At 40.7% G+C, this 22980-nt stretch overlaps 1 protein-coding gene across 1 annotated transcript in view; it reads right to left on the bottom strand.

The window, feature by feature from the left end:
* Nucleotides 1–18665: 18665 nt before the first annotated feature.
* ITPR2 (inositol 1,4,5-trisphosphate receptor type 2) overlaps nucleotides 18666–22980 on the bottom strand; it is a 509412-nt gene continuing 505097 nt past the window's right edge. Inside the window, exons 56-57 of the mRNA XM_032159871.2 lie at nucleotides 22291–22452; nucleotides 18666–21611 (exon numbers count right to left, since the gene is read on the bottom strand). Of these exons, the coding sequence (XP_032015762.1) occupies nucleotides 21525–21611; nucleotides 22291–22452 (249 nt within the window). The 3' untranslated portion in view covers nucleotides 18666–21524. The remainder of the gene's footprint in view (nucleotides 21612–22290; nucleotides 22453–22980) is intronic.

The following is a 22980-nucleotide window of genomic DNA, read 5'->3' on the forward strand; positions in this document are numbered from 1 at the left end:
TCTGACAATTATGTGTCTTGGAGTTGCTCTTCTCGAGGAGTATCTTTGTGGCATTCTCTGTATTTCATGAATTTGAATGTTGGCCTGCCTTGCTAGATTGGGGAAGTTCTCTGGTATGATATCCTGCAGTGTTTTCCAAATTGGTTCCTAGCCCCCAGTTCTGCAAACGCTCACCTACACAGTTTGGAATCAGCTAGGTTATGTGCCTGTGTATTTATATATGCAGATAAATAATACAGCAGCTATACTACAAGTAGGTGTCTCTTCAGCCTGTTTACTTTGTTTAATTTTTACATATTAGGCTCATCTGTGAATGCCCAAAGGAGGATGTAACTGATATACTCTCCTGGGGAAAGAGTCAGGAGTCATTTCCCGGCTGAGGAGATGGGTTGATGCTCTTCCATTTTCTCTTAACCCTGTGCAAACGGTGCTGGGCCATAAGAGGACATCTGGGATTCAACTCCCATCGTGTATGGCTAAGAATCAGAACAAAGTATGATGTCCACAGAGGACCTTGAGCTCACAGGCCCCATTCCAGAGAGTAATACAGGGATAGTAAACCACTGGAAGCAAAGACTCCCTGTGGAATAGCTGCAGTCATCCCCCATGCTGGCCCAGCCACCTGAGTAGAGACAGTCTTGTTAGATTGACTTGACTATTCGTCACCTGAATTTAATTTGGCTTACTGAATTATGGATGAAAGAGACAATAATCCCCAAGAGTTGGCCAGTCTTTGTCATCAGGGGTTTTCTTATGTTGGTGGGAGTGTTCTAGTACCTTAATAGGCAGCTTGAGTTTGATGCATGAGTCATAATGAATCAGATGTACCAGAATTGTTGTTTTGATTCAGCTCAGCAGTTATGTCTTTGAATCTGAGTCTCAGATGGGCACCTGAATAGACTCATCACAAAGCTTCATTGCAAATTATACAGTGCAGGGAAGCTCAACAAATTATTCTGATTGTTTCCAGAAAGAAAAAGGAAGGCAGGATTATATAGCATTTAGTGTCACCAATTAACAAGGTCATGGGGCTGAACCACTCATTCCAAAAACTTAATATCTACAAACTCAAGCGCAAGGAGCCTCTTTTAATTATTTGGAAATTGTGGGCCACAGGGAAAGCGAGTGCTCTCAGCCTTGTGATCTGAGCAAGGTTCAGGAGCTGGAGTGGGTTTGGCTGAGTCACCGCTGGCTGCATGACCCCACACACATCACTTGACCTCCACATGCTTCAGCTGGCCCGGCTGTAGAGATGAGAAAATGCAGCCGGAAGGCCCCAAGGGGCAAAAATAGCCTTCTGCACACAGCTGCCCTGGGGCAGCACCTGGCGGCACAGTTTAGCTCCATCAGAGGCAGGGGGACCCTAGTTTGGGCCACCAAAGCAGCCTTACCTAAAAGCCACCTTTGGGAAAGGGCCTGTTTCATGCTGCAAGTGTAGGTGTATAAGTAAGTAAAACCTTTTTTAAACCTTGAAAATACTCATATGTTTTGGTTGCATGATTTCATTTGAATGAATGTATTCTTAGACAGGAATCAGAGGCATATACAAATATGTATGTTCAATCATGCTCATCATAGTGTTATCTTTAGTAATGAAAAACTGAAAATTATCTAAATGTTCAACTATAAAGCATTGTTCAACAAACTATGGTACGTTTTTATGTTGGAATGTTGTATGGCCATTAAAAAATCACTAGAACAGAATAATCAATGACCTGGGAAAATGTCCACCAAAGGATAGTATATAGAGAAGGACCATAAAACAACATCGTTAGAATAATCCAATTTGTTTTACACTATATGTACTCCCAGGTGGATAGACAAAAGCCTGGAAGGTGAGACAAGAAATTATTAATGATGTTTAATCTCTGCGTTTGGGGATTATGAGCTCTTTTTAAAATTTATGGTGCTTGCCTGTATGTTCCAATGTTTTCTATCACAATGGTTATGTGTTCTTTTTGCCATAAAAATCAATTTTGAAATTCCCCGAGTTTCTGTTAAGTTGGCCTGTCTGTTGCATACGGGGCCAAACTACATGCCTACCTGTGGAGCAAATGAATACAGTGACTCGTCTGTGAGCTGAGGCTTGAGCAATTCCAGCCTGGGAGGCTCTCCGGCCTGGGAACAGAGTGGGATTTTTTGTCTGAGGAGGCTGAGTCTGGAAGAAGGATGACTCTGTGGGTGGTTTCCTAGATCGTCAATGCACGTGGCTTCCAGCCTTGACTCTTCCCTAAAATTCTGGGTTGCTGGCCAAGGCTGAAGAACAAATTTGCCTCAGCAGCCAACTCCCCTATGTAAGCCCGACATTTACTCTGTATCTACATAATATCTATTAAGCAACACCTGATCCTGTTCACCAGGATGTATGTTCCCAGGGAAACCTTCCTTTCAAAGTTAAGCAAGCATTCTTGGTAAGGAGCCCTAACACCTGGGAATCATGTAGTTAACTTTCCAGGCCTCAATCCTACTTGAGTGTCCCGGGTTACAATAGCATGGCTGGATGGATGGTGATCTCACCATTTCAGCCAGTGGCTCATCCTGTATGGGAAAAAAAGTTTTAAAATGGCACAGCTTCCTTTGAGAAGAGAGCCATCTGCTCCATAATATATGAGGAAGGAAAATGGTGCTTTATGAGACAATCAGAGCAAATTGGTACCTCATCATGGAGCTTTCAAGGTGATATTTTCTAAAACAACATAGCCATTTTTGATTCCTCTTACCAAAGCCAAGGGGCAGTAGATAAACTCAACATTCCTGATCTCTGCTTCAGGTGTAGGCTGTCATTGGCTTGCTTAGGTCAATAGTGGACACCAGCCTTCCCTGAGCTGACTTATTGAAGATGGCCCAAGGGACTGGCAGGCAGTCTGAAATACAATCTAACACTGTAACAGATAAGTCCCAGTGTGAAAGAGAGTCATATTATCTCCATTTCACACAGAAGAAACCAAAGTATGAATCCTCATCAGAATAAATTTTATTAAGCACCTACTTTGTGTCTGGTAATGTTTCAGGCACTGGGAAAACAACAGTGAACAAAATAGATCAAGTCTTTGCCCTCAAAAAGTTTACATTCTTTTGAGAGTAAACAATAAGCAGAGTTTTAATATACTTGATGATAATTGATATGAAGAAAAGTAAGGCTGAGTAAGAGGATAGAGAATAAAGGAAGTGCAATTCCATATAGAGTAACTAGGGGAGTTTTTTCTGATAAACTGATGTTTGAGCAGAGACAAAAAGGCAGGGAGGAAGTGAGCCACTTGCATCCTTGCAGGACAAATGTTTGAAATAGAGAAAAGAAGGCTGGGTGCGATGGCTCACACCTGTAATCCCAGCATTTTGGGAGGCCAAAGCAGGCGGATCACCTGAAGTCAGGAGTTGGAGATCAGCCTGGCCAACATGGAGAAAGCCTGTTTCTACTAAAAATACAAAAACCAGCTGGGTGTAGTGGCATGCGCCTGTAATCCCAGCTACTCGGGAAGCTGAGGCAGGAGAATCGCTGGAACCTGGGAGGCGGAGGTTGCAGTGAGCCGAGATCATGCCACTGCACTCCAGCCTGCAAAACAGAGCGAGACTGTCTCAAAAAAAAAGAGAAAAATCAAAAGAAAAAGTGAAATAGAGCAAAGAGCAAATGCAAGGCCTTGAGGTGAGAGCATGTCATGATATATTAGAGAATCAGCAAAGATGACACTGTGGCTTCAGATAAGACTCTCGTCTTTGAAGGGTTCTCAGCAGAGGAGGGACACGATCTGCCTTATGTATGCTGGGAGCGGGCATGGTCACAGATGAGAGGAGGGTAACCAACTAGGACGCAATTGCCATAATTAAGGCAATCATGGTTGGGACCAGGCTTGAAATAATGAAGGTGTAGGAAGTAGAGCAATTTCAAAGGAAGACTTGGGTGCCATTTTAAAGAGCAAGGTCACTAACAAAAAGCACAAAAGTGTAAAAAAGTGGCATTAAATAGATCATAAAAAGGATGCTTATTTACATCATGAGAGTTGAAACAAGAAGGTAGAATGTCTTGTCTCATCCCAGCTGGAATGTACATGTCGGGTGACTCAAAATTTTTATAGGCCTGCATGTGACTGCAATGATTATGAAAGTGCCATGAGTACTGATCTTGGGGTCACAAATAGAGTTCAGTGAATAAGAAAATTTGCAAATATGGAATTTATGAATAATGAGGACTGAACTGTCTGAAAGTTGAGAGGCCTATTATTCATGTAAGTGGAGATATGATAAATGAGAAGAAAGTTGGAGGTAGAGGCACAGATCTGGGAGTTATTGCAATGTATCTAAATCTCTATATCCTTCATGAAACTGGATGAAACCATCTTAGGAGTGTAGAAAAATCATAGAAGAGTTCCAGAGACTGGATCCAGGGGCACTACAGTAAGAAGGTGCCTGCAAAGGATGCTGAGAAAGAGCAAACAGTAGAGTAAGAAAAAAAACCAGGAAAGGAAAGAGTCGTGTTTTAAAGAATGATGAAGGGAGTCAGGAATGGGTCAATGCTGCTGAAAAGTCGAGTCTCATGAGACGTAAGAATGAACCTTTAGATTAGGCAAGATGAAGGGCACAGGTGATTTGGATAAACAGTTTCATTTGAACACTGGAGGTACAAGTCTGAGTGGATCAAAGAGCAAATGCGTAATTCTTTCCAGGAGTTTCTTTTATTGTTTCAAAAATGCAATTTATCAGGCCAGGTGCAGTGGCTTATGACTGCAACCCCAGCACTTTGGGAGGTTGAGGTGGGGGATCACACGAGGTCAGGAGTTCGAGAGCAGCCTGGCCAACATGGTGAAACCCCATCTCTACTAATAATACAAAAATTAGCTGGGTGTGGTGGTGGGTGCCTATAATTCCAGCAACTCAGAAGGCTGAGATGGAGAATCGCTTGAACCTGGGAAGTGGAGGTTGCAGAGAGCCAAGATCATGCCACTACACTCCAGCCTGGGCGACAGAGCCAGACTGTGTCTCAAAAAAAAAAAAGAGTAATTTATTCGTGTATTTTTAATTTTTAATTATGTTAAAAATTTGTGTAGGTACATAGTAGGTGTATATATTTATGGGGTACATGAGATGTTTTGATACAGACATGCAATGTGAAATAAGCACATCATGAAGAATGAGGTGTCCATCTCCTCAAGCATTTATCCTTTAAGTTACAAACAATCCAATTACATTCTCTATGTTATTTTTAAGTATATAATTAAGTTACCATTGACTATAGTCACCCTATTGTGCTATCAAACAGTAGGTCTTATTCTTTTTTTTTCTGTTTTTTTCGTATCTATTAACTATCCCCACCTTCCCCCAATCCCCAACTACCCTTCCCAGCCTCTGGTAACCATCCTTCTACTCTCTATTTTCTAGGAGTTTTGACGAAAATGAGAGAAAGAGAATAAAGTCACAACTGAAGGAGGATGTAGGATCGCAGATTCTTTTTAAAGGGAGTGAGTACAACATATGTATGCTAGGGGGAATGAACCAATAGACAGGAGAACTGATGATGTGGATAGGTGAAGTCATCATTGCAGGTGGTACCCCTTCTGTGATTGCAGTAACTTACTTAACTTCACATCCATTGTATGTGGTAAGTAGTGTTCCTATCTTCATCTATGGATGGGAACAACGAAGCAAAGAAAGATCAGAAACTGGCTCATGGGCACATGGTGATTAAGCGACAGAACCAGGATGCAAATCTGGACCTTCTGTTTCCAGAGCCTGTGCTTTCACTGCTGTCCCACACGTCTGCAACTTTAGATTCCAATCAATTCACATTTATTGATTACTTTGTATCTAGCAGTCACTAGCCAAGGTTGAATGGCGAGAGGAAGAAAGAGTGAAATCCCAGCCTCTGGCCTTTTTTTTTTTTTTTTAATCACACTCTTGGAAACATCACACTTTGCCCTCAAAGGCAAGCTAAAGAGAAATGCTGTTGCTGCAGTTTGAGTGACGCCCATGAAGTCAGGGTTATTGCCAATACCTGATGCTTCCAGAATGTGTCTCACCTGCAGAAACACTAAGAGGTCAATTTTGAAGCACCTGGGAAATAAAACTCATTCTTCAGGGTCATTCCCAAATCAAGAATTTAATTAATCTTCTCATAAGCTTCTCCCACTCTTATTTTGATCCCACAGGAGAGATTTCTGAGAAAACAGCTCAGCTTTTCCCAACCAAAACGTATGCAGCTTGGCATTCCCTTGGACCCTGTCTACAGTGGTTAAATAAATCACTTGTTGCTAAACAGAGCAATTTATTCCCCTGACATCTGCATGGCCCTCTTGGTTTATTTTAAAATATATCAACTAACTTGCCACAGCTGCCATTGCTTTTAATGTGTCTGACACATCCAATTTCAATAGCTCAATGAAAATGTCACGCGATAAAATAGAGAGAGGCAGACAGAGAAGGTGATGAGAGTCGATGTGTAGACACACCCTTGGAAAGCAAGCAACAAAAACACTTGTTCAGGTGGGATTCAGGAAAGGGTCTTCCTGCCGGTAGTTTGGGAAATTAATTATATTACATAGAAATATCTCTTTTTATATATTCATTTTTAAAATGTTAATTCTCCATATTTGTCATTTTTACCAATAGAATCTACTCACTCTCCCCGCTATTTCACATCAAGTAGAAACTGCCTGGCTAGTGTTCTTAATTTTTCATTTCCACGGAAATATTTACTCAGGATGTAGTCATGCTATTTGATAAAGTAAATAATTCTAGAATATTAGATGTGTGGCATCCATTCATTCATTCCACAATCAGATGATTCCATGCTACCAAACACTAGGCATTGTGCCTGGTGTCAGGGTCACAAGATCACCCTCCTGCCCTCAGTGGGTTTGCAGTCTCATGAGGATGATCTCTCTCTAGAGACAAAGCAGGAAGGAGGTGGTCATGCTGGAGCTCTGCTACTTATTATGTGGTAACTAAGACAACTGATTTGGACTCAGATTCCTCATCTATAAAAATGGAAAGATATTAAATATTGCCTGCCTTTAGGACTGCTGGAAGGATTAAAAGAAACAACGTATGTCAAAGCACTATAAAACTCAACACAAACCTTGGTTCTTCTTAACTGAACTCAAAGTACTTTGTGATCATTGCTTCTCTATCTAGAATATCCAAGGAACTGATTCAATTACCTAATATCTACTATCTGTCGTATTTTTTTCAGTGAAGCTGTCTGGCATTCCAAATAAGGTGTTAGGAAATCAAAATGATGACATTATTTTGCCACAGCAATTAGAGAGTGTACTATAATATTCATCTGGATGCCTTGTAGATTCCTCAAGCTCAACAGGTCACTAACACAACCACTCTTCAGAATTTTCTCTCCCTGCTAATGACATTTACTCTGTCTCCCAAATTAGAACTTTCAGCTCATCCTGAAAAACTCTCCCTTCCTGACTTATTATTGATCTAAAATCCTGGACCGCTACCTCATTCATGTTTCTTGGGTCTGTTCTCGTTTATTCGTCAGACAACCACTGCTCTGGGACAGGCCTTCTGTTCTCTTGGGTGGGTCTTTGCAACAACCTTCAATCGAGCTGAGCTTCTTGTCAATGGCTTCTTCCTCTCTAACCCATCTATAATGGTTAATACTGAGCATCAACTTGACTGGATTGAAAGATGCAAAGTATTGATCTTGGGTGTGTCTGTGAGGGTGTTGCCAAAGGAGACTAACATTTGAGTCAGTGGGCTGGGAAAGGCAGACCCACCCTTAATCTGGGTGGGTACAGTCTAATCAGCTGCCAGCCCAGCTAGATTATAAAGCAGACAGAAAAATGTGAAAAGGCTGGATTGGCCTACATCTTTCTCTCATGCTGTATCCCTCCTGCCCTCGAATATTGGACTCCAAGTTCTTCAGTTTGGGGAATTGAACGGGCTTTCCTTGCTTCTCAGCTTGCAGACGGCCTATTGTGAGACCTTGTGATCGTGTGATTTAATACTTAATAAACTCCCCTTTATATACATACATATATACATACACATATATACATATATACGTACACATATATACATATATACTAAGACGTATATATATACTAATGAATATATATACTAATGAATATATATATACACTACAATTTCACAGCTACCTCTCCATGACACAAAGGCCCTTTTGACTGGCTGTTCCATGAAGCCTGTTTCTTTCTCTCCTCTCAGTTTGCTTTCATGCTTCCTGTGACTTCAGTGTCCCTCTCCCTGACCCCTTTCCTTGGCCACTTCTAAATTCCCATTCAATTCTTCACAATCTCTCTCAACACTTTGGACATAGCAACTTCTTCTTTTGAGCACCCACAGCACCTTCTATACCCTGCCAATAGATTTACTACATTGTATTAAAATCTATTTTTGGCTTGTCACACCCTTGAAATGTGAGCTCCCCCAAAACAATGCTCGTTTTATCTTTGTATCCCCAGTGCCTCGCTCAGTGCCTGGGATGGTCCTGGGCCTGATGGATGTTTGTTAATAAAGGTAGGAAGTGGCAGAGCTTGGCTTCATTAATTCCCTTCTTTCAGGTTTTTATCCTGCATGTTCTTGTTCCAAGAGCTGCCTAGCTTCCCTCCTGCTTTTACCTTACTTTAAATATTAAACAGCACTGCGGTGGTCTTAGTGGTTTGGGTTGCCATAACAGAATACCGATTACTGGATGGCTTAAACAACAGAAATTTATATCTCACAGTTCTGGAGGCTGAGAAGTCCAAGATCACGGTGTCAGCTGATACGGTTCCTGGTGAAGGTCCTCTTCTGGGTTGCAGACTGATGACTTCTCACTGTATCGTCATAGGATGGAAAGAGAGAGAGCTCTGTTCGTTCCTCTGGTAAAGGCACTCATTCCACACATGAGGCCTCTACCTAATTACTCCTCAAAGGACCCTTCTCCTAATACCATCATACTGCAGGTTAGGATTTCAGCATATGAATTTGGTGTGGAGGGCCAAGAACATGCAGTCATAATAGCTACAGTCCCATTCCTCCTTGAACCTTATTCATCCCACATGTCTATTTGTCTTTAGGGCACAGAATGTAGGCTAAAAGGATGGATTCTGGAATAAGACTGCCTCTATTCTCATCCCCACTTACCTGTTGTGAAACTTTTGGCAAATTGCTCAACCACGCCATGCCTCAGTTTCCTCATCTTTAAACTAGAGATAATTATATACTTATTTCATGGAGTTGTATGAGCATTAAACGAGTTCAAACTTACAAGAGGACCTGACCCTGAGGACGCATACAGGGAATGTTAGCTGTTACTAGTTTTACAAGAACGTGAATTCTCCATCTGTGAGCCTCTCTCTCCTCTCCTCCAAGCTCCTTCCTCTGGGTCCCACAGTCTACCTGTCTTATCTCACCTGCCACCTGGCTTCAAAATTGTCTGTGCACCTGTGCTTCTCAGTAGCTGTTAAGTCATTTTAAGACATGCCATATCTTTTTATTTTGATTCACTCCCTGCCTGCCACTCTCCCCTAGAACATATAGGCACAGAGTTGGCACTCAACAAATTACCTCATTTAGGGGTACATCATCGACTATTAGCCAATATGATCTAATGGAAAAGTGACAGACTATCACAGTCATCATTCTTCTCCCAACAGTGCTCTTTCAATAGAGTGTCTTCTAAAGCCATTTACCCACTTTATGCCCAATTCTTCCACAATTATATTGAATTTTAAAAAGTGACTAATGAATAATGGACAGTTCAAATCAGGTAGGAGACAGTGGAGTCTGGCCAAGCAGGGAGGGGCATGGCCCTCCCAGAATTGACCATCACGCTGTGTGTGTTGGCTGCCTTCATAGTTCATTCACTGAGCCAGCCCAGGGGGTTAAAGAATAGTGATATTGTGAAGGGTGCAAACAAAATCAGTCTCAATACTTTGTAATATAGTGCATTTATTACTTGCGTTTATCTGTGTGCATGCCTACACACAGTCCTGCTGCATTATTTTAAGCCAAGAAATGGACACGCTACAATGTATGTATCAAAGCAGTAGAACTATGTTGAAATCATTGAGTAGCACAGGCAAATTGCCACCTGCTGTGTATCTTGAAGCCAGAACATTGGAGCCTATTACAGGTGAGTTTGAACTGATAGTAATGTGCTTCTCACTTAAAATCTTCTATCATACTATTTATAGTTTTTCCTGTAATCAAATTTAGAGGGTTATTAAAAAATTGAAATGCAGATAAGCTCTTCTGCCACCACTTCCTTTAGTTCTATATTCAGTGGCATCCCTACTGTGTGAAGGCTGACTTGAAAGTTTGGTAAGGCTGGCTTCTCTAGGGCATCTCCTGCTACACTGAAGCAATTCTGCACCACCTTTCCAGGTGCTCTCAATCAGCAATGCTGAAGCAAGAAGAATGCAGAGTTCCTTTTAGGAGAACATTTTCCTCACTTCCTCTTTGCTCTTCTTGCTTGAGGCAGGTTGATATGCATGGCTGGCAGCCCAAATTGCAGTGCCAAATAAGCAATCGTTAGAGAGCCAAAGTGCATCCTCCCACACTGATTCTAGCTTCTCTTAGAGTCAGAGGCAGTGCATTATTTTCCATTAATAGATATACACAGACCCACAGTGCCGCAGCAAGTACTAGTCCCAGAAATCTTCTCACCCAGGCTCCTAACACTTTCCTTCATTGATTAAATATGCCAAGATGCACCTAGCTTCTCTCCTAGCCTGTTCTACTTCCTGTAGTGTCATGTACAGGAAGTTTATCTTTAGAAGTGGAATGAGAAGATCTGATGGAAATGCAAGAGAGAAAGGGGAAGTTGACACTGGAACTGAAGAACTCAGAAATAGTTCTCACGTTAAAAGGGATGGCTGGCCGGGAGGTGGTGGCTCACACCTGTAATCTCAGCACTTTGGGAGGCCAAGGGGGGTGGATCACGAGGTCAGGAGTTTGAGACCAGCCTGGCTAACATGGTGAATCCCATCTCTACTAAAAATACAAAAATTAGCCAGGCGTGGTGGCACACATCTGTAATCCCAGCTACTCAGGAGGCTGAGGCGGGAGAACTGTTTGAGCCTAGGAGGCGGTGGCCGCAGTGAGCCAAGTTCCTGCCACTGCACTACAGCCTGGGTGACATAGCAAGATGCTATCTCAAAAAAAATAAAAATTAAAAATAAATAAATAAATAAATAAATAAATAAATAAATAAATGGGATGGCCACCTAGCCAGATGAGTGTGGCCCATGTTCTGAAATCAGTGACAAACTGTGGGAATCAGTCAAAGTTTTCTCCTAGTTTCTTTCTTTCAGCTATCCATGAACTAATTCTCAGAATGGAACATCTAGTGTTTTGTACAAGACACAGTTAGAAAAGTTCCTTAACAGACTTTTCTTAGCTTCAGTAATGGTATTATGTTATTTAGTCAATGAATGATTAAGATATTTTGTTTTTATGTTGTACTATGAGGTATGTTTTCCTTTCTGGTTTCTCTATGCTTGTGAATAGAGAGTTTGGAAGAGCTCACTGGTTTTTCTTTCTTATTTTATTATTTTTTGGTAGATTTTCTTTGGGGCTGTGTCCTCAAACTTCTCTTCTTAATATCTACTCTCTCAGCATTCATTCGTTCCTTTGATCTCATTACCATGTATGTCCCGATGACTCTGTCATCTTTTATTTCTAGCCCTAACTTTTTTTCAGAGTCTAGACCTATACATCCAACAGACAAATATTTCTTCCTGGATGTCTCTAAAATAACTAAAACTCACATATCCAAGGATAAGCTCATCATTTTGAATACTTTTTGTAACCAACTCCTTTTTCTGTCCCTAGAGCTGACTCCTTAAGATATTACCCTATCTTGCCTGGACCACTGAAAAATTCCTTAAATATAACAAGTACTAAATAAATATTTGTTGAGACAAATAAATATATAGGCATGGAGGTAGAGGCTATTCAAAAATCTCAATATTTGTTTGTTTTTCACATGAATGGCTATCTGTTCTATCCTATATTTATGAAACTGAGCATTTTGGAGCTAAACTTTGCATTTTTCAGTTAAAGTTCTTCAGAACAGCTTTGTTCATTGTTCCAGTTTTCTGATATTATTGTTACTCTGTCATCAATCATGTTAAATCTACTTTCCAACTTTATGTCATTTCCACATTTTATAATTTTGTTATTTCTTTCTTCCAGACATTTAAATAAATGTTGGTCGGGAAAAGCCAAGGACAGAGATCTAACAGCAGGCCAAGGATATTTTACTCTAGTCTCATATTAAGTGAAATTGTTCACTTGCATGCAAATTGGTAAGCTCCATTCTCATCCAGGACAAATTTCTCTATCTTGTCAACAGGAACATCATGGAAACTTTTCTTAAATGTCTTGTTGAAATCAATTTAAACTGTGGCTATGGTATTCACTTAATCTACAATTCTAGTGATCCTACGAAAATGCAAATGAGTTTGGAAGAACTTGTTCTTAGGAAATACTTGCTGGATTTTAGTCATTAGGATCTTCATTTCTTTTTAAAAATATTATTAAACTATAAAAGCAACTTTTAAAATGATAAGTTTAGAAAGTAAAGAAAAAGGAAAATAATGTACATCCTACAGCTATTTTACAGTGAATATCATTGTACTATATTCTGTTCAAGTTTTTTGGAGAAGTTGGCTTTTTTATATCGTGAAGATAATAGTGTATATACAATTTTGTAGCCATTTAAAACATTTATTCTGCCTATTTTCCAGTATTGCCTCAATGCATATACTTCTCATAGGTTTCATAACATTCCAACTTACGTCTCAATTAAAAATTTTAAACACACCCAAGTTGCTGGACATTTGGACTGTGTTCAATTTTTAAATTATAAATAATAATATGAGTATTTTGTATACACAGCTGGCCCTCTGTATCTGTAGGTCCTGCATCTGTGGATTCAATCAACTGCAGATAAAAGATATTTGGGAAAAGAAATGAATGTTTACATCTGTACTGAACATGTACAGACGTTTTTTTCTTGTCATTATCTCCTAAACAATACAGCGTAACAGCAACTTACATAGCATTTACATTGTATTAGGTGTTATAAGTAACTTAGAGATGATTTAAAGTACACAGAAGGAGGTTTGTTGGTTATATAAAAATACTATGTCATTTTATATCAGGGACTTGAAAATCTGTGGAATTCAATATCAATATCTGTGGGTGGGGGAAGTCCTGGAACCAATACTCCACAAATACCAAGGTGCAACTCTATAGATCTTTTCCTTAGTTTATATTTTTCTTGGATAAATCCCAGAAGTTAGGTATTTGAGTCAATTTTCTCATTACAGTAGGTAGCTAGTCATGTATGAGCAGGGCAGGAGAGGACCCCCAGCCTGACACACACACCAAGAGCATTGGGCGACCATCAGGTGATGGCATTTGTTAACTGTTTCTCTAAAGTAGTAATTGGTCACAGCTGGCGCCAGAGAAAAGTAGTTTCCCAATAGGCAGAAAACACCTGAAACTGATCAGCAGCTTCCCAGTAAGATCTCAGGAGTGGGGGGAAGTAAGGCAAATCATGGAAGTAGGCCCGAGTCAAGAGGTCAAGCTACGCACTTAGTTTCTCAAGTCATTCACTTGGCCCTCTTCAAGTTATACTTTCCTTCTTTCCTTTCCTTCCTTTCCTTACTGTTCTAAGCTTTTTCACTCCTGCTCTGAAACTTGCCTCAGTCTCTTTTTATGCTTTATGCCCCTCAGTTGAATTATTTCTTCCAAGAAGGCAAGAGTTGAGGTTGCTACAGATCTGTACAGATTCGCTACCGGTAACTCGGGGTAACTCAAATCTCTTCCACCAGTAACATCCTGACGCCTAATACATATGTCTGTGTTAGTCTGGTGGGCTGGGTTATGTTGCAGTAACAAGTTATCACATACATTTATTTAACAACCAAAAAGAAATAAAAATCCTTAAATTTTAATGGCTTAACACATAAAAGTTTGTTTCTCACCAATTCTGCTGTGGGTCTCAAGGTTCTCCAGGGTAGTTCCCTTCAAAGATTCAGAGATTTAAATCTCAGGGATTTACGGTGGTTCTATCTTGGCCTCCATGATTGATGCGGCAGGAAAAGAACTGAAGGCTGTATAGGGGCTTTTGAAGCCTCAGATTGTCAGCTGGCCTCACAATCCACTGATGAGAAGTAGCCATGTGTTGCCACTCAGTTGCAATGGGTGCTGAGAAGCGTGACTTCTGTGCATAAACTAGGCAAAGGGGTATTACTACTGAGGTCTACTTCAGTGGAGAGGTTCTGAACTATGACTAGCTAACCTGGAACTACAGAATTTCCTAGAATTCCCTTACTCATAGAGTTACACATTAGATATGACCACAGGAGATATCTTCATGAGATTTGGAAAGTGGAAGTGATGCAGAGTCACTAAGCTCAGAAGGAGCAGGCAACAGGTGCCTCTGCAGCTCCCAGCCTCATCTCCTGGCTCACTCTGTTGGGTGAGCAGTAGCTAGCCCACAGTTCTCCAGCTCCCATGAGATCTCTTCCTTCAGCTCGTCTGAGTCCTGGGTCAGATGCACATGCAATTCCATGAGGAAGGGTGCCAGCTTTGTTTTTAGGTCACCCACACTATGGAGTTTGGAGGTGGTGAGAGCTAGAGGCAAATTTTGGTTTGTCTTCATGAGTCCAGCTTGTCTTCATGAGTCCAGCTTGTCTTTGCTTCTCCCGCTTCATACCCAGCTTTCCTTCCTGACTGCCAGCCCCACTGACTCACAGTGACTTCAGGCCTACCACCAGACACAGAAGCGTTAGCCTTCCGGAGAGTTCTTTACCATAACTGCATGGTATCTAATGCCTAAAATAAAATTTTCAGCCCATGACACCCATATTGATTTTGTTCCCCTGATAAACCCTAATTGATAGTTGTACATTCATATTTTTAATACCGCAGGGCCTAATTTTTCATATATACATTTTTATTATACTTTAAGTTCTAGGGTACATGTGCAGAACGTGCAGGTTTGTTACACATGTATACATGTGCCATGTTGGTGTGCTGCACCCATTAAGTCGTCATTTACATTAGGTATATCTCCTAATGCTATCCCCCCCACCCCACCCCACAACAGGCCCCGGTGTGTGATGTTCCCCTTCCTGTGTCCAAGTTTTCTCATTGTTCAATTCCCACCTATGAGTGAGAACATGCAGCGTTTGGTTTTTTGTCCTTGCGATAGATTACTGAGAATGATGGTTTCCAGTTTCATCCATGTCCCTACAAAGGACACGAACTCATTATTTTTTATGGCAGCATAGTATTCCATGGTGTATATGTGCCACATTTTCTTAATCCAGTCTGTCATTGTTGGACATTTGGGTTGGTTCCAAGTCTTTGCTATTGTGAGTAGTGCCACAATAAACATACATGTGCATGTGTCTTTATAGCAGCATGATTTATATGCCTTTGGGTATATACCCAGTAATGGGATGGCTGGGTCAAATGGTATTTCTAGTTCTAGATCCCTGAGGAATTGCCACACTGTCTTCCACAGTGGTTGAACTAGTTTACAGTCCCACCAACAGTGTAAAAGTGTTCCTATTTCTCCACATCCTCCCCAGCACCTGTTGTTTCCTGACTTTTTAATGATCGCCATTCTAACTGGTGTGAGATTATATCTCACTGTGGTTTTGATTTGCATTTCTCTGATGGCCAGTGATGAAGAGCATTTTTGCATGTGTCTGTTGGCTGCATAAATATCATCTTTTGAGAAGTGTCTGTTCACATCCTTTGCCCACTTTTTGATGGGGTTGTTTTTTCCTTGTAAATTTGTTTGAGTTCTTTGTAGATTCTGGATATTAGCCCTTTGTCAGATGAGTAGATTGCAAAAATTTTCTCCCATTCTGTAGGTTGCCTGTTCACTCTGATGGTGGTTTCTTTTGCTGTGCAGAAGCTCTTTAGTTTAATGAGATCCCATTTGTCAATTTTGGCTTTTGTTGCCATTGCTTTTGGTGTTTTAGTCATGAAGTCCTTGCCCATGCCTATATCCTGAATGGTATTGCCTAGGTTTTCTTCCAGGGTTTTTATGGTTTTAGGTCTAACATTTAAGTCTTTAATCCATCTTGAATTAATTTTTGTATAAGGTGTAAGGAAAGGATCCAGCTTCAGCTTCCTACATACGGCTAGCCAGTTTTCCCAGCACCATTTGTTAAATAGGGAATCCTTTCCCCATTTCTTGTTTTTGTCAGGTTTGTCAAAGATCAGATAGTTTGCAGGGCCTAATTTTAAGGTATTGTAGTTACAGACTTTTTATTCGAATTTACTGCTTAGAATTCCAAGATCACAAAGATATGCCTGACCCACGTTGAAGGAGAAGAGGGAGTGAGTTATGGTATAGAGAAAGGAGGATATAATTGTCCAAAGTGAAGATAATTATTACCAAAAAAAACAGAAAGCAGAGTCATTAGAGCAGGGAGCAGCCTTCAAAGCAGCTCTGTCCTATGCAAGTAGACCTAAGGGGAGGGGAGCTTTGCAAGGATGTGCTGGCGTGCGGATCGTAGAGGAAATCCATGCCTGTGGCCACATTTCCACAGCTGTGAGTAGGGCCACTCTACCTGGAGCTGATCTTGCCCCAAGGACCGGAGTTAAAGGGGAACAGGCTAATCTGAGGGGAAATCCACACTGAAGCAGTAAAAGCCATCATTTTCTGTGAAACAGAGTCAAACTGAGTTTAACAACTTATCTCTGTTTCTATACATTTTCTCCCAGCATCCCATTTTGTAACTGTTCTTGTTTGCCATGTGGCTCCGTATGAGGTACCAGCACCTCTGATGTGGGTGAGGAACATAGGTGAGGCTGAAGTATACACATTCTGGCCTGGATTTGTTCTCTGAACATTAGGCCTTCCTAGGACTTCCTCAAAGCACCCCAGTTGACCAGGCAAAGGAAGGGTGACTTGTGGACTTCCACCACACTGCCCCCACATGCACACTACTGCCCGCTCTTTGTGCCAATTACTCTCACCGGAAGAGGAACTCCCTGTCCAATTGCCCTCCCCCAACCTTTCCTCTGATTACAAACAAAACAAACAAATGTTTCCACACTACTTCAAGGAACTGTGGCACACTGGAAAATACCCATATGAGCAAAGAATTCTATTTTTAGATTGCATGTGATTCGTGCCACCCATGTTGACTTCAGCTCTTGCACACTCAGTTCTTTTCTGAGGGGAACTATCATTTAAAGCTGTGCGTGTTAAGAATCAGGAAATCCTAAGCCACCCAATGGTCTGTGCCCACTGAGCTCAAGCAGGGCATCAGACACCATGTGATGCACCAGTACGAGTTGGTACATTGGGGAATTAGCCAAATCCCAATAAGCCTGAGGCACACTAGTCCATCTGGATTAGCTCATCGGTGTGGTTCAAGTCACCAAATTTTTTATACCTCATGTCTTGCTATGTAAAATAGCAATCATAATGCCTTTTCATACCAATGCAGATATTACTTAGAAACATGGCAAGAAATGAATAAAGCACTTTAAAGTATTGCAAACAAAAAAGTTATACACATCCAATTTTATTAACATTCACTTATAAATTATCTGCCCTTGACATATATTGGAATCGTGTTTTTTAGGCAAATATAGTAATCCTCTACTGCAGGAGAGAAAGTCTTCTCGGTGATATGAGAAGTACTGGCGTGATAATTTCATAAATTATTCAAGTCTGTGGAAACACTCCAGTTCAGAGAAGGGTACCTGGATTTGGTTTCAGATTTCTCGATTTTCACATGCACGTTAGGCTATCTGGTTTTGATAGTGCATGTTTTCGTCTATTAAATGAGATAGCTTTCTCAATAATTATATCAGAAACAGCAGCAGTGAGTGACTAGAGGGCCTCTGCTGGCCTCAGGCATTTTCTAAAAACCGGAATTAGCTGTCAAATTTTGAGAATACAGAGCTTCCCACGGCCTCCCCCATCCCTGCATTTGGTGTGCACCTCACAATTTCATGCAATTTAGTGACTTGCCAAGCTCCTGCAGGCATCTGTGTTTGTGCTGAAGATGTCTGTCTCCTCTGCGGTGCACCGTGTCGTGTATCACAGCATATTGGAATGGGTCTGTAGGTAGGAATAACTCATTTGTTATTCAGGATGGCTTTAACAGCCGCTGGAGGGAACACACCATCTTATGATAGTTGCTCTTCCACACAGCTTTGTTCTCTGCATGGGTGAGGGGTATCTCTGGGGTCCGTCAACTATTACATCATGATGCCTGTGCAGTACTTACTTGCTTATGTCCAATCTACTGGGTCCCTGAAGAATAAGCATTTTTCTTCTTATTAGCTAATATTTACCCCTCCTTTTCTCTAATGATAGAGTACTGGGAAGCAGAAATCCCTATCTCCACCTTCTCTCACCAACTCCCCAGCCTCACTACTCATTCTCAGTCCTGGGGGCTGGGGGCTGGTGGCTGAGTGTGGGCCATACTGCCTTGCTGTTTGCAATAAAACAATTGTAAAATAAAGAGAGCGGCCAAAACAGGGAGTTATGAGCTGAGAATATGGGAATAAGCACACAATTAGTTCTGACGAATGAAATATCTTCCTGATGTTATTAACAATCTACTAGAAATTGTGTCCTCTTTACCAACAGAAAAATATTGTGTGCAAGAAAATAAGCTCATTTCTAATTTAACTTTCTAAGGGGTAGAAAATATGATAAATTTTGCATACATATAATTTATTTATTTATATTATAGCCCTATATGATACAAGCTAAAAGTGTTATTTGAACTCAGAAAACATACTTGCATTAAGCTCTTGAGCCTCAGAATGGAGCACACAGGGAACAAAACCCTTTTGAAATTAAAAATATTATTCAGCAGAAACTGATACTTTTGAACCAATATGGATTCTAAACAACTAAATATTTTTTCAAAATCTCCCTTAACATCAAAGTTCAAGATGATTGCATTTATTTTGATGTCCCTATATAAATACAAGGATGTTAACTGATACCTAGGTCAAATATTCCAGTTGCATTAACAAACATACACACAACAAATATAAATTTATATCAAATGTCAAATTTCCCCATTATCTTCTCCTCTTCTCCATTAGGAATTTGATGTTCTGAAAAGTGCCTTTTTTGTTTGCTTTGATTTTTTGTTATTGTTGTCTTTTTTTGTTTTTTTGCTTTATAATTTCTAAGCATTTAGCCAGAAAAGAAAGAGGCATTAAAAATACAACTCAGAAATATTTAAATTTTGATGAAATAAGAGTCTTGTTAGTTGCAGTCTCTTTTGAATACTTTCCTTAGGAGAAAATATGCTGTGAAACAGTGATCTGCCACTACACTGTGGTTGGGGACATTAGGTCATTTCTAGAAAGCAATTATATACACCTAATGGCTTATTCCCTACAAAATGAACTATTACGGTGTCAGAAAAGGCTAGATACTTTATCATCTGAAAGACAGGTTGCTCAGATGTGTACAAATGAATTTATTCTCTTGACCTCTAGTTCAGATGTCAGAAATATTTTATTTTGTACTAAAATAGAGATAGGTTCCTATATTGGAACATGTTCAATATTTACCACCATTCTCTTCTATTCTCTATCCATAAAACTGCCTGATTAAAATATTTTAAAGTGTACTTTTTACCTGATACTGTTAATAGCATTGATGATCCTGGATTTTAAAGATGGCTGCTTTAGTCTACTTTGAGTTTGGGAAAGCCATTTTAAACAAACAAATATGTGTTATCATTTAAAGTTTTATAAAGAATTAAGAGTAACTGAATGACAGCTGAATTTCTCATGTATTTATTGACTGCCTGCTAGGTTCAAAGTTCTGTGCTGCATGCAGACATATCAAAATTTCTTATATCTTTGGATCATGAATGTCAGGGTCTTTCAGCTCCTGGTCAGAAAAAATACTGTCATGTCAGAGTGAGGAATCCTCAGTATGAGGTGGTGCTGGGGAGTATCAGCAGCTTCAGTTCAAAAATTCATTGCTCTGGGTCCCAACAGCTTTGTTCCAAGTCTACATTTGAACAGTGTGTGGAAGGCTTGGTTCAGGCTTCCTTTATACTCTACATAGATCTTGATTTGAGATTTTTAGGAACCAATAGCTTAAGCTATGTTAGAACAATCCAAAAGCTTTAAAAATTGTCATAGCAAACCCTATCTGGACCTTAAACCTTGGTGTTGATAACTGAGAATTTAGAGACTCTGGAGGCAGTATTTTGTTCCTGTGGGGGAGAGGCCGGGTCAACTTGCAGAGCATCTCCCTGAGTCTGGTATCAAGTGTCTTCACTCCCTGTCGCATCAGTTTCTTCCTAACACTTCCATTATCCATATTTTGCCGCTGTTCCAAATGTGTAGCCTCTAAGAATAACCCGAACACGCCAGGTTATTCTCTCCCTCGACAAATTCCGAGTGCATGATTTAACATAAAAACAATTTGAATAAGAGATTTTTTTCTTTCTACATTTTGAAAAGCCCTTACAGACACAGTTTTAAAGATGTAATTGAAATGTGGCATTTTCTTGAGTATTCAATACATTTCTTGGATTTTTTTTCCTAACTGCAGGAACAGCATAAATAAAAACGCTCAGGTCCTGAAGCAGTTCTTTAAGCACAGCAAACATGAGTCAAATAGCTTTCACTCCATGTTTATAAAAGGCAATGCCACCATCATAAGTTTCTCAATAATTCCTATCACCTTTAAGCATTTTCATGTATTAATCTCAATATATTTTAATAGCATACATATGGTCTCAAAAAACCCTTTCCTGGGGCTTACTGTTGGCTTTTTATTCCCCCAGATCTTTTTAAAATCTTAGCCTATACATGACTTAGAACATGTTTTTAACAAGTTATATGAAAATCTCCTTTTGTGCTCCACATTGACAGAGCCTGTCTGAATCCCAGAGAAGGCAATCACATTTGTTATGTTGTCAGCGTGAGAGGCAAAAGCTCCAAAGTACTAAGTTCCTAGAGCTGTAAATCCATTGTGCTTCACGTTATAAATAAAGAAATTGCCCTGTGACAGCTGCAGTTTGGAAGCATTATCATTTCTCTTTTCAACTCTCACTTTTAATCTTTTCAGTTATTTTCCTTAGTAAAACTTAGCCACCAAAGTATGACTTCTTGTATCACGAACCTATATGCCACAATTAAAAGAAAGAAATTCCAGCCAACCATGTCAGTGGCTGTAGTCAGCATTTAAGACAAAACTGACTCCTATCGATTTAGCAGAAGATAGTTCTCCCTGCCCCGTGTCTCCTTCCACCCTGCCGCTCCCTGCCCTCTCCAGCCTTTTGGGCAAGCCTTTTCTTCCTGATGCATTGCGAATGTGTGATATACGCTTTCTAGCAGATGCATTTGAGGTTAGGTCTTCGCAACCATGAAAACACAGTTATAAATTGTTCTCAGAGCTAACCCACTCAACATCTTGGCACTTGGTTGTTTTTGACTTTTCAACAATAGGCACTGTTCACTCCCCTCCATCTCAGTTCTTTATTCAGTGATCAGGCAGGACACTGATGAAAGGCTAGTCACGGCTTCCCCCCATGGTATCAGTGTGGTGGCATGTGATGATTCACATGGGGTGTGTTTGATCCGAGGAAGCCCAGTCTCTGCTTATTCTTCCTTTGTTCTGTCATCTGGGGGAAAAGAGAGAGTGTGTGTTCAGCGGATTTTCTCACTCTTACCCAGTGCTGGTGGGCCACAACCGTTTTGAGTTAATATTCCCCACCTACCTACTGTCCAGCATCATATAGAATATATTTATCAAAAAAGGGATTTTTTAGAAGTGAATTTCCATGAACAGAGAAAAAGAGCAAACCCCTCTCTGTGGTTAGGAAGCAGGAGCCATTTTAGAAAACAGATCTTGCCTGTCACATAGCTGTCACCATCACCACAGTCATTTTAATAGCTACCATGGTTACTGTTGATATTTTTACTAACAATTTTATATGATAAAGGGGTTGATTATAGCATTGAAATGGCAGATACTAACGAGGATTTGCCTTTCTCATGAGGTAATTACTATCATGCCAGAAAATGATTTTTTTTTTAAATGGAAAGAGGTGGTTGTATTTTGGCATTTTCTCTTTTCCCCCCTCCACAGAAGGAGAAGTGTTGCATGAGGCTCAGGGAGATGGGATAAGTAGAAGTCCCCGTTTGCTAGGATGTGGTTCTACAGTACAACGTGAGGTTTCTTTCTTGGAGTTTGCAATTCTCTGAGGATAATGACCTGGCTCCCTGGACCCTCTGTCTCCCCTCACCAGAGGTGGTGAATGACTTTATCCCACCCAGCACCGTCTCCCTGAATGCACCCACCTGCTCCTTGAGCTCTGCCAGCTGACCGGAGAGCTGTTTGACCAGACTCATGGTCGATTCCAACTTCTCCTGAAGGTTCCGAATTTCATTTTGCTCACTGTCGCCTTCATTGCTAACGAGGGACATGGCTCGCATCCGAGGAAACCAATCCAAATTCTTCTCCTGAAAGCAAATAAATGTGTGGAAACAAGGGAATAGGTATCGAAGGGGAGAATGTCTATAGCTGTTTATTATTATTAACATTTAAACCAAAGTCTCTTAGCACTCAAATTGGAGAGAGAAAACCAGGCATAGGGAGGGGCTGGAGTAGGGCTTAGACACTGGTCTTCATGGGCTGGGGGAAGACCCCAAATATTGAAGCAAACTTTATACAGGCTCCCAGGGAGGTTCTGGCTGAGGCATTTAGAAAGCACCGTGAAGGCTGCAGGCATTCAGTGAATGATGATGAATGATGAGGTGGGGTCTGGAGGCTGGGGAAGCAGATCCAAGTGTGTGTGGGTAAAGCATAGGCATGCACTGTTTCTCTTTCCCCCTGGCACAGAAGAGAAGTGGGGGGACGGTATAGGAAGGTGGTAAAAGAAATGTTTCAGCCTCAGCCACCCACACTACTTTACCTCCCAGTTCCTCTATAAAGGCTCCCCACCAGCTCTGCCTCCCTCAGAGCTCCACTTGAGGAAGAGGGAAGTGGGA

Source organism: Hylobates moloch, unplaced genomic scaffold (genome assembly GCF_009828535.3).
Source record: "Hylobates moloch isolate HMO894 unplaced genomic scaffold, HMol_V3 SCAFFOLD_8, whole genome shotgun sequence".
Taxonomy (NCBI): Eukaryota; Metazoa; Chordata; class Mammalia; order Primates; family Hylobatidae; genus Hylobates; species Hylobates moloch.